This window comes from Phoenix dactylifera, chromosome 1 (genome assembly GCF_009389715.1).
Source record: "Phoenix dactylifera cultivar Barhee BC4 chromosome 1, palm_55x_up_171113_PBpolish2nd_filt_p, whole genome shotgun sequence".
Classification (NCBI taxonomy): Eukaryota; Viridiplantae; Streptophyta; class Magnoliopsida; order Arecales; family Arecaceae; genus Phoenix; species Phoenix dactylifera.
The window spans coordinates 2,008,707-2,021,487 of record NC_052392.1 but is presented as its reverse complement, the minus strand read 5'-3'; the positions used below and the strand labels follow the sequence as shown (position 1 = coordinate 2,021,487).

The 12,781-nt window shown below is 36.7% G+C and overlaps 1 protein-coding gene across 1 annotated transcript; it reads right to left on the bottom strand.

Annotated features, from left to right (window-relative positions):
• Positions 1 to 1,700: 1,700 nt before the first annotated feature.
• Positions 1,701 to 11,587, bottom strand: LOC103720135 (pectin acetylesterase 12). The gene is made up of 12 exons (XM_008809711.4): positions 11,226 to 11,587; positions 9,811 to 9,893; positions 9,500 to 9,629; positions 9,298 to 9,371; positions 9,010 to 9,096; positions 8,801 to 8,925; positions 8,516 to 8,576; positions 8,216 to 8,269; positions 8,052 to 8,129; positions 7,686 to 7,791; positions 7,456 to 7,601; positions 1,701 to 2,060 (listed from the first exon to the last, which is right to left on the bottom strand). The coding sequence occupies exons 1-12, from the start codon at positions 11,374 to 11,376 to the stop codon at positions 1,953 to 1,955; spliced, it is 1,203 nt and encodes a 400-aa protein (XP_008807933.1). The 5' UTR covers positions 11,377 to 11,587; the 3' UTR covers positions 1,701 to 1,952.
• Between the last annotated feature and the right edge of the window lie 1,194 nt (positions 11,588 to 12,781).

Sequence of the window (12,781 nt, the reverse complement as noted above, 5' to 3'; positions counted from 1 at the left end):
TTGAAATTCTTGGAAGCACAGGTCGAAGTAGAATTGCCATCCAATGAGCTATCATTAGGCACAAACTCAAGCAGGGGAGGCAAAAGAAACATGCAGATGTTAATGTCATGCTAAGTTGCGAACCCAAGTTACTCAATTCATCTTTTTCGGCACAAACTGGCACAAGACAGACAACTGGCTTACGATGGAAAATGGTAACAAGGGCCCTCCCTGGGAATCAAAGATAGATCATAGAAAATTAAAAAACCATATGTATCATACTCAGGTCTACATGTTTTATTCCCTCATCTGCTAATTGTTTTTAAGGAGAAGAAAAGGACACTCGTAAACATACTCTGATATTCATATAAATGGAAGAAGGCAAAAGATGAAAAGCTCTAATTAACGTCAAGTAGAAGCAGGTCATACTAAGAGGCCCTCCTTGTTTGGCAGATTAAGTGGCCATAATCTAATATGAGTGGGGGAGATTCAATACAAGCATCAAGCAAGGACCACCCCAGGGAGAATGACATCATATTATTAGGAGAAATTGAGAAACTCAGATGGGCCTCTAGGAGTAAATCTGTACACCTCTTGTGTTGTGGCACTGTTGCCACTAAGCTCTGTCTCCCTGTTACAAGTTTATTGAATCTTTCACCTGAGAAAGTAAAAATAAAAATATTGAATTATGGCCTCTAATTCATAAATTGGCTATACCTTTCTCTGATATGAGAGTAATTTTACGACAAACAGGTACAAAGATAGGACATCCCGCAACAAGAACACTTGGCGAAAAACAGTGGCAGGACAATAGTCACCAAATAACAAGGATTATATTTAGGAAATTGAAGTCAGGCAGATTACCTTTGGACTGAGACGCATTTGTTTCTTATTAACTTCTCCCTAAAAATATTTCAGCCCATTTTTAGTTGCAAACATAGTTCTCTATTTCAGTTAATAGACGTGCTGCTGGGGTGATGCGCCACCAATAGCATCAGAAATTGACAATATAAATCCTAACACTATATAAAAGCAGCTATCTTTCCCAAGTTTCCAATTCCCATAATAACCTTCATTAGATTTCTTCTTAGATGCCTGAAACATGCTAAACTTATATGGGGAAGGATCCTAAGATTGCTGGTCTCATAAGTAGACATAAAGAAGTCCAAAAGAGAGTTGTCGAAGAGAAAAATTCCCTTTTGAGTTGCGATTTTCATGATTCGATGCATAAGAAGAGTCCTACATCCTCAAAATTGCAGATTAATAGTCATTTCTGGGTTATAGCAAAACAAAAGCTAATCTACATGAGGAACGTAGTATACCAAATAAATCTTAAACAATTTCATAATGAAAGCAAATTGGCAGTCAGTTCATGCATCTTTAAAATATATCATATAGTTGCAATCATTAGTTGTTGCAACGTGCATCAACATGTGCATTATAACTAGTATACTCCTAAGCATATCATATTATTCCTTGCTTTAATGTTTGAAAGGAAGCATTGAAAAAATTAAGGGATGATTTTGCATGCATACAGAAACTTCTAGGGAAAGCTGGGACCAGGATAAACTTTTCTGAGCAATGGTAATGGGGCAAACTTACTTGCCAGAAATTTTCTTGTCTTCCTCATATATCTTACCATGATTCTTTATGATTTTCCTGATTGATCACTCCATAGAGTGAGAATAGTAAAACTGCCAAGATGCTCAAATACATTCACCTTGATCAAACTTAAATGGTTATCAAGAAGGAAAACAACAAAATCTTTCTTACAACTACCAGAATTCTATAACCTTTCCTCTTTGAATATAATCAGGAAAGAATATATGTTGGACAGTGGAAGAGCCAGCATGTCACTTGCACAAGCAGAATTCTGTTTTTGCTTCTGCTTTGTTATTCTTTGACCTTATTATGAATATGCAGCTACAACAAATTACAATCGGAAAAATATTTTGATAATAATTGAATAAATCTTAACGAGATACAAGATTATGGCATGTCTTGTCGCAAGGATATGGGCAGTCTATTTCCCTGACTTGAGCTCGATCAAAGTACCAGTCACCAACAGACTTTGCAATCCCCTGCACATGAACAGCCAATGTAAAGATAATGGGTGAGATGAGGAAACATCTGTGAAACGGAAATGGAGAAAGAATTCTGGTTTCATAGACCAAGTAGCTAAGAACATGCTGATGTAGAAGGCTAAACAGCAAACATTCCCATCTCAATTACTTTTTCACAAAATCAAGAGACTCTAGATATAAAAATATAAAAATTTGTATCTGAAAGCAACAGATATAGCAGCAATCACATCTCAGTCTTTCCCAAGCAAGCATTCATTGCTGTACACATCTGCTTCTGTTTAATTTCTACGTGTTTAAAATGCTGATTTGATCATTCTCAGTAAAAGATCTAGGAATTTTGGAATTTCAGCTCCTCTATTTTTTGGCATGTCCTTAAAAAGAAGAAATGAAGAGATTTAAGACATTAATGCAGTGCAGAGGGAGGAACAACCCCAGGGCTGCCCAAAGGGGCAAAGGAAAGACCAATGCCTAAAGTTTAAGCCAGATTATGAAACCACATTTCAAAATCGACACTGACTCCTCCGATTGACAACGAAAGAACAATCTCTTTCTTTTTAATTCCTTTCCTCCTTGGTGAGACAAGAGAATTTCTTGTTTTTCGCTAGTGGAATGGGAAAAAAAGGATCAAAAAAGGGGAAGGTTGCACTACTTTTTTGGCTACCAAAAACTAAGCACCTTACGATACATCAACCGAGATCTCTAATTTCAATCTGTGTCAGCATAGCTTTGAATAGTCACAGAAGATATTAGCATTTAACTAGTCTCCCCTTTAAGATGAGAATCTACCTCATTTCTTTGGGTTGTTCGTATGTCGACTAATTTTTGGATCTTTCTAAGAAACTAAGGGGAAGAAAAAAATCTATTAGATAATCGTACAGCATCAGCCTTGACACTCAGACATTGCCATGGATAAGCAGGACAAGGACAATCCCATGAATTGAAATTTGTTTCGGATTCTTCTAACCATATTTAAGACGAGCATCACTTTTGTTACGCATTTTTACTATCGGACTACTATACTAGTCCAAATATGATTAATATTTTCTTATTAGTCTTGGTACTCTTTATTTATTAGGCACATTGTTAGGCTTAGGGTCTACCGACCCGGGCCGAATCACCCGGTTCAGGCAGTACCGAGCCAACCTGGTGCAAAACCGGATCGGTTCGGCAATTCTATTCGGTTCTAGCTGGAGCGGCTATTGAGCCAGCTGAAACGGGTCAGTTCGGTACCAACTCGGTGCAAACCAGCCGGTTCGTACCAAGTCAACCCGGTTTCGAACCGGATTGGGCATGAAATTATTGCCACTACCACCTGATGCCTTCTACATTGAGAAGGCCCAAGAAGGCCTTCCCAATGCACCCAAAAAATACACAAACAACACTAATTCAGGCTATTAAAAAAAAGATCCTGGGCTAAATAAGGTGTGCTTCCTCTTTTCTATCTCCTTTTTTTCTTTTTTTTTTTATGGAAGGCTTGAAAAAATAGCTCAAAAATTACAAAATAAGAGAAGATCATGCCAAAAATTTTGATTTGGGCTTGAATTTTTTTGTATGTTGTAGATCTATGGATGATGTACACGCTAGCATAAAAAATTTTAATATTTAAATTATACATAATTTTTAAAATTAAAAATATAATTTTAGATTAAAAAGGATAATTTTTTCAAAATAAATAAAAAATAAAAAATGTAAAAAAATTAGAAACGTATTTGAAGGCAAGAACTTTTAAGAAAAAGGCTTCCCTAAATTTTCGTGGCATCCGGATCGGGATACCCCGGCACGAAGACCGGCCCCTCTTTTCGGTAATGACTTGCCGCGGGAAAACTACTCTCCATAAAAATTTGGTGTCCATTTATTCAAGTTTTGATGTGATCATGCGCACAGTAGCCTAAGCCTAAATTTGAAAAAAAATGAGAAAAAAGTAGCCTTTGATGCATGCCCGAAGGCCCAAAAAAAATATATGTAGCATTCATTGTTGGGTTCTATATGAATCTGAGCTGAAATTAATTTTTTTAAATATTAATATTTAAAAATTATTTTTAAATTCGAAAATAATATAAAATATAAAAATTATACCAAAAATTAGAAAAAATTAGTAGTTCGTATTACATAATTCAGAAGTAATTTCTGAGGTATAAATCAATTTTTTGAACTTTATGATATTTAAACATATTTTTAAATTTAAAGATTATTTAAAATATACAAATAAATAAAAAATTAGGGTTATGTATTCGATAAATCCGATGTATTTTTTAAGATAAAAAAATTATCTTCATCGTAAATTAATTTTTTTATTTTTAAATAATTGATAAACTAACGTACTTGATAACCTGGAATGGAGCCATCAAGAAAAGAGGAGTTTAAAAAATCATAGGTAAATGCTCTCGAGCCGACACTATTGAATGTGCAACTGATACAACATAGAGTTCAAGGAAGGAAGGTTAACCAGATTGAAGCAGTATTTAATTGGTGGTTACCCTGATATATCTATATGCTGGAAATGCCCACAAGAGGTTTAACAGTTGATGAAGAAGCACTTCACTAATTTCAGAGCAGTAAAGAAGAGAGTTGCTACGAAGAAAATGGAGGTAGACCGTCGAGCGGCAGAGCTAGGGCTGGCCCAAGCCTTAGATGATCGAGGTGGTCGCCTAAGGCCTCGGCCCAAAGGAAGGCCTCCGGGAGAGTTGCTCCAGCGTAGGTTCGTAACTCTGCCTAACCCTACGAACCAAGCATCCAGGCATCCAGGCGTGGCACCGTGGCCAACGGGGTTATGGCTTACGGCCTACGGGACAAGACGTCTTAGCCGTCCCCCATCCATAGATCGTCTTCTTAGTTCTCCAGCGTGGCCCGTCTTCTCCATCCGACCATCCGACGTAGTCACCAGATCCAGAATCCCATATAATCAGAGTCCAAGGCCCTCTAAAGTTCTAAACTCTTCATCTCTTCTTCTTCGGTTCTTGAATAACTGAGTTCCTTCCTGATCCTCGGTTCCTAAGTTCCTCCATCCTCGGTAGTCGGTCCTCCTTAGTTCTTCCGGGTTCCGACTTCCGTCCGTCGCCGGTTCGCCCGTTCGCCGTCCTTGGTTCTCATAGTCTCACTTCGCCCGTTCGCCACTGGCCCACTCGCCATCATCCTCATCGGGCCGGCACTCTGCACTCGGCCGAAGAAAGTGACGAGGGATCAGGGAGGCGGCGTCGCCGGCATCTCTTCTCCAGTTCTCCTTCTCGGTCCTCCGCCCTCTCCAGGTGAGCTTCCGACTTCCGGTTTCCTTTTTTTTTTTGACTTCAGTCTTCCAACCAAGGGGTAAGGGGCAAGGGGCAAGGGTCCGGGCCCCTGGGGACTCCGGAATCTAGTAGTTTTATTTATTTTTTTTGCTGCCGAGAAGCGGAGAAGGATTTTTTTTTTTTTATATAAGTTTTGGAGGAAGGGGATTTCTTTATCAGTTTATTGGGTAACTCCTAGGCTAGTTCTGCAAAATGGTGCATTCAGGGTTCACAAAAGAGTCAGATTCATACACGGAATAGGCACAAGCCAGGCCTAATCCTACAACTCGACCTGCTTTAGGATAGGGCAAAATTTTTTATCTATGTATCTGGAAATTGATTTGGATTATTTGACTCAACAACACAAAGAAGACCACCTCTAATTCTCAAGGGCTGGAGTATTTTGTTATATACTACTCAGTTTTCGAAGACTTTTATCGAAATAGAATTGCCAGTTGGCCCAGTTCAACCTACTACAGTGCTGCTTAAACCTCTTGGTAGATATTATTAGAGGCTTTGATTTGAATCCTAGCTGAGAAGTATGTACTTGAGTTTTTGATCCTATCTGCCGACAGACTTGGATTTTGATTAAGCAAATTGCTTGCCAATTGAACATTTCTCTTGTTTAAGAAACAAATTAACTATCTTCATTTTGGATTCAAATAAAGATGATGGTGGGATTTAAATGAATTTTTAAAGTATTTTACACTTATTAATTTTTTTTTATTTTTTTTAAAAAGGCCTCCTTTAGTGAGTCCGCCTTAGGCCTCCAAATACATTGGGCTACCCCTAGACAGAACCACCTTTCTATTACTCCAAAGAGTCAGAGGAGGCATCCGCTCTAGATGACAAGGAGGCAAGATCCAGGCTAACATGCCAGCGAGCCAGATGATCAGTGGCAGTAGGATGAGGTGGCCAGGTATAGGGCTCAATTTGGGCCCTTGTATTACGAGTCGGGCTCCGGTTCTACAAGCAGCAGGCTAGATCTAGAGTTCAGAAGGACCACCTCAGTCAGGAAGGCCATCAACAGAGGCGGTGGCCGGATTGCATCTATATTGGAGACTTTCGGTAGTAGAAAAAAGTCATCCAAAGATATTCCACCGGCAGCAGCAATCCATGATTTAGATCCACATGCTTTTTCTAACATAGATTTGAAGCTATTGAATCCTAGTTCCACTTTAGCCACATTCCAGTGAATGTGGCAGACAATACGTACTACAACGCTGCTTGGTTAGAGGGGTGGGTTAATATAAATCCTAACTATACTGATGATTCGGATATCTACGAGAGGCATCACCACTCGATCCGATTTTAGATATCGATTGTATGTTGAACTTTAAATGTATGTAACTGATTGTATTATTTTTAATTTTTACATTACTACTTGATTAGAGGATATTTTATATTGTTCATTTTATAATTTGTATCAATTTAAAGTAATAAAATGCATCATATAGGTTAAACTAGGATCATAGAAACATCAAAAAATATAAAAAAAATCAAATTAGACTTAAATTTATTGAAAAAGATCAAAAAGAATGATTACCAATTAATTTTTTTTGAGAACTCAAAAAAAAAAGGTGAACAGTACTGGGCGTCGACCGGTACGGGTTCCGGTACCGGTTCGGCGTACCTTGGTTAGGCTATATATTGATGTGCATATTGGTGACTATATACAATATACAGAGATTTCATCTTCTACCTTTGTGCTAATATGGTATCAGAGCAATCTAACACTGAACACTAAATAGTAGGTACCTATCAAGAAAAACCTAGTTATGAAGTTACAGCCACTTTAAATTCTGATGTTGAAAATCTTTTGCAAAGGATTTAGGTATTCTAGGAAAAGAGCCCACTCAACATGACCAATAAAAGAAAAAAAATGAGAAAATCTGTATATGGTTGAACTTATTACTCCATCTCCTACTCAGTAGATAGTATCATAGGCTACCATGAAATTTATCTCTAACACCGAAAATAAGGAGATAGTTCGAAAACAAGGAGATAGTTAGCATGTTTAATTTTTTCAAATCTTTATCAAATGCATGGAAATAATTTTTAACATTTTAGCATTTTACTATATAACTAATTTATCTCTAACCAGAAATGAATACCAAATATGGCCGTACCTTGTCTTGGATAGTTGGAGAGTTATCTCCATACCATGTATCCTGTTTCTCTGATTGGCAATGAGCAAAACATGAATTAATAAATAGTCCATTTTGCTTGGAATTTGAGAACCCTTTTGTGGCGTCAAGCATTTGGTTCCTGAATCCTGAACAACAACATGTATGGATTACATGTTAGAACGGAACATTCCAGATTAAACCAAGCAGTGACAAAGAACCCAAATAGGTACCTTGCAGAAACTTTATTTGATCATCATTGCACTTCAAATAATTATATTTGCATGCTTGCCAATGACCTTTAGGATCAGCATTCTTGGTGGCTAAACTTTGTCGAACCTGATGACGTAATGAAGGTGGAAAAACAACTTGATAGAATGGAAGCAAACAATTTCTCAAAACAAAAAGAAAGAAAAAATAATGGAAGCAGTCAATCTAGCTATTCCTATATTTTCGTAAGTCCATATTGATAAATCCAAAAGAAAATTTAATTTAATAGAGCCCCACTAGGAATTGCAGTCAAAACAAAATCTGCCATTGGTCTGTGAAACAACTTGCTATAAAAATGGCCCGTACTATAGGCTAAAGCTGGAATATACCTGCCATACATCATATGCTGCATTCAGAAGAAAAGTTGGGGTCTGAATAATGCTCAATAAATTCTGTGGAAAGAAGCACTGCAAAAAAAAAGGGAAAAAAGTTTTGATCACATTATTTCTTAGTAGTTCTGTAGGAACATCTTTAGTGGGGAAACCAAGATTACCGAAGTTGCGTCCATCTTGGCAGTACAAGTTCCTGGCAAGTTCTTGGCCACTCCCTTTCATGAGTAGGAAATAAAGTTGTCAGCATAATGCGCTCATAAGCAGATTCTTGCTACCCATATAGATAAAAACAAGCACAGAGTGCCAATATGAAAGTCATTGTTAAGCGCAGAGCACATTTCCAATTATCAACAAATTATATTAAGCATAGTTTATTGAATGGAAGATCCACATTAGTATCTCTTTTATCTACTCCTATCATCCTTGAACATATAAAATGAGAGTAATGATGATGAGATTACCTGCATAGTTACTACACCTTCATAGAAGGATCTTAGAGTGCGCCCACCAGCTACATCAGTACTGCAATGCATATAGAAACAAATAAATATAGCAGACATTCAAACAAATATTAGTAAAAGTTATGTTGGATCATTTATCAATTTATAGCATATCACTAAAGTGTCCGTTCACATAATTACGGAAGATTGCAATGTCATTCAGAAAAAGATAGAATAAAGTAAATAAAATATTTCCTGGCAACCAATGAAAATTTGTTTTATAATAAGCAAAAAGGTGAGTCATACACATCAAGGAACAATCCAGCATCAGCTAGGCACTTGACTTTAGTGTTTGCTGGAAGTAGTGCCCAAAACTCATCACAGTGTAGTATGGAAGCCAGACCCCCAGCAGAGCATCCAGTAAGAAAGGCCTGGAAACATCAATTATATAAAATCCGGAATTAATTTGAAATCATATCCAAAATAACATATAGGAGTAAGATTAAAAGAAAAACCTGCTCTGCTGAATGCATTCCTTTTGACATCAGGTCTTCCATTGCAGCTGAAAAGATACGTTGTCCTCGAAAATAAAGGCCAGCAGCCTATATATACAGCCCAAACAATTTAAAACTATCGGTATATATATGTATCTGATCATTATTTCATAGGAATCAATTTGGCTGAAATTAAAATGTATCATCATAGAGGACTAGTCACACCATTATGAGTCTATTGACTGTGGATACTACATTGTAGTTCCCAGCAAAGAGCTTGTAATGAAATTTAGAAGTGATCCCACTAACCTCATTATAGCCTTCACCTGCAAATGATGCACCATCACAATAGCGAATTCTAACTCTGTTCCAGTTGTAGAAGTCTGGAAACATTATAACCAAAATGGACATGACATTGAGTCCAAGATTCGACCAACCACCAATAGTTTATTTCCACAGGTAGAAAAGCTACATTTCTAAACAAAAAGCAAGGGCTTTTGATAACAATTACCTGGATTTTCTTCGGGTTTGTTGCTCAATATTCCAGTAAATGGTATCTGTTTCTCCATGTAGTTTGATGAACCACGACGAGTTGTTTTGCGGTATACACATGTGCTGATATCATTGCACCAGCCTCCCCCCTAAATGTATTCAAAAATAGAAATTGAGCAAAAGTTAAATGTATCTACAGCTCGTAGTTGCATCATCTGGGTGTATAATCAGTGTGCCCTCTACTACTAGCATGCTGCAGGTCACATGGATTAAAATTTGTAACTTTTTAACTGCAAGTCCTTTTTAACTTTGTAACTGTAATTCATTCACCTCTAGTTCAACAAGCCAATTGTTTGCTCCTGAACCAGACCCTGGATGCAGGTGGTAAGCACTTGGTGTTCCATCCAAACAGACTGCACACACCGAAGAAGACAATTGATCAACAAGTAATTATCTGTTTCACCCAAGCTGCTCGCTCGAGGTTAACTTGAAAACCACTAGGAGAGATAAAAGAAGTGGATAGCACCAAAAAGAAAAAAAAAAATCTTTAGACTGTGTTTCCTGAATTCTAACCCTTAAGACTGTACAAAAGAAGAAAGATACAGGCTTAATTTAAAATCTAGGATCTGGTTAGATTGCTGTCTTATCAGCTCATTCCACATTAAAGTGAAAAAGAAAGTGATGTTTCAGTGGTCGTTTTCTCACAAACCATTAATACTTCGTGCTCAAATAGAAATGCTCTGTTTTCTGATTAACTTGGAACAGCATATTTTTACTTATATTTTTTCCCGTTAGGAGATTCAGATTTAATAAACAAGACAACATTCAAACTAGTTATGGATTATAAAATTGCAAAGCATTATTGAATTGCTTTCCTTGCAATAATTTCTTGGCTGAATACAGTAACAGATTAATATGGTATTTCAGCTAAAAAGGATCTTGAGAAAACGAAGACCCCGTGGTGAGAGGCCTTGTTGGGAAAATCTAGCTTGAACTAAATTTACAAGTTAGGAAGAGATACTATTGGAGCTCTGGTGACATAGGAAATGATAAAACCAGTAGCCCTAACCACACCGCGGAACAGAAGCAGAACCATGAAGAGGAGAAATGTGTCTCTGAAAAACATTACATGGCCAAGCAAAACGAATCTCGCGATCTAGCATGGCAGGTAGGAACAATAAACTTGCTTATATTAAAAAAAATGAAAATATTTGTGGATGCATGTGTATATATTTATAGATCAAGGAACCCAAATTGTGGACCATAAAAGATAACTTAGAAAAAGAATGTCTTTCCAAGAAAAAAAAGGAAAGAAAGAAAAATCATATCGAAAGATAGACATGATGGAAATCATGGGGGAGCAGCAAATTGACCTGTTCAAACACAAGCAGACAGAAATAACAGAAAGGCAGCCATAATGCCTCCAACAAGTCAAATGAGCATTAAAAATTTAAGGATGTATGTACTGGCTAATTATTTTTAAAGCTTAAAAGAAATTAACAGGAGCAGAACACAGATCAAACCACTAAGAGATGTAAAGAGCAGCATATCCAATAACTGAATATACAACAATGCAATTTCTCGAACATCATAAACAATAATAACATGAAAGACAGTCTACAGTTTTAATGATTGCATATCAGCAAATCATTCATGGGAAATATTTAGAAAAAAAGAACAGCAGAATTTATACCAAACAAAACAGGGACACATAGGAGGAGTGTGGGAGGCAGCAAAGACCGTACCAGCCCCATTTTCGGTAGCAGATCGAATGAGGGTCAGATCTACAAGGAGAGGCTGAGGGGCACTCCCATTAACTCCATCCAAGTAGTCATAGCCCTGAACGCGCCTCACCACAACCAGCACAAGTAGCCCAACAACCCAGAGAGCCTTCATGGGTTATTGGATTCTCTCCTCCCCTCTCTCTCCCTCCTCCTCCTCCTGGTTCTGTAGGCACGGAAGAAGGGAAATGAAAGAACAGGGGAAGAGACCGAAGGCCGGCTATGTATAGGAGAGAGTCTCAGAGGCAGGAAAAGAGAGAAGGTATCCGACCAAAAACATAGAATGAAAATATTAAAAAAAAAATAATGCAGTCCTTTCAGGAAATTTAGATACAGTGAGTAAAATGTGCCGCAAACAAAGGTAACCATTCTCTCCAAAAATGAAAAATATAGATAAAAGAGGACACGGGTTTCCTGGCGTTATTCGTTTCTTATTTCCATAAAGTGGGCCCCATATTGAACGCAGTAATTGAACGCGAGGATTTAAATGTTTTCCTTAAATGACGTTGAAACGGCGGATCTCGCCCGCTCTTCTGTACAGGGAGCCGATGGATGATTTCGGAAAGAAGATCTTTATCCTTTAATGCAATAAGACTTCTTACCTCCTTTGGCTCCTGGGGACCGTGCGGAGATCGAAGATAAGTTCGAGGGATCTGGGAAAGAGATTTTGTGTGCGGGAACGAGTTCTATGTTGGGCATAGGTGGAACGCATTTGTGAAAGAGAAAAATTACTTAAGCAGCAAATGGTTGTGATGGAATTTTCTTTTCATATACATGCACGAACGCATTTTAACGGAGATGGCCTTTTAGGGAAAATAAATTTTTTATTACTACTTATAAGCAAAGGTTGGATTGAGCAATAAATGTAATACAATTATTAGCAGTGTGCTGCAAACGCCAACCTAAATACGAGTAAATACTCCAAACTAGAATTGCAACGTCAAAATAAAAAGGCAAAGCTTCATTAGGCGGAGTTTTTGGAGCGCCTCCTTTCTGGCTTTTCAAAGACACTTTTAGATAAAATAAATGTGTTTGGTAAAAAAATTGAAAAGTTATTTTAGCTTTGGCAGAAAGCTAAAACAACTTTTTTTTTTTTTTGGAAAAGCTCCATCTCCAAAAAAAATATTTTTAAGCCCCTGGAAAAGTTATTTTGAGTTATAAATTTTTTTCTTTTTGGACTATAATACCAATGATAAAATATAACAATTACAGAAAATAATATTAATATAGAATTATAATAATTATAATATTTTATATATTTATTATTATGTTGTACTATAAATATAATATTACATTACATTATATCATAATACATTGATGTATTATATTATATAATATCAAATTATGCTATATTATTATGCTATAGTACACAATATATTATATTACTATATTATAATAGTATTATATTATATAACAGTAATATTATACTATATTATATATTTATGTATTAATATATATTATATTTTATTATGCTCTGTTGTATAATACTATGTAATATTTTTTATGGTCATTTTGTCATA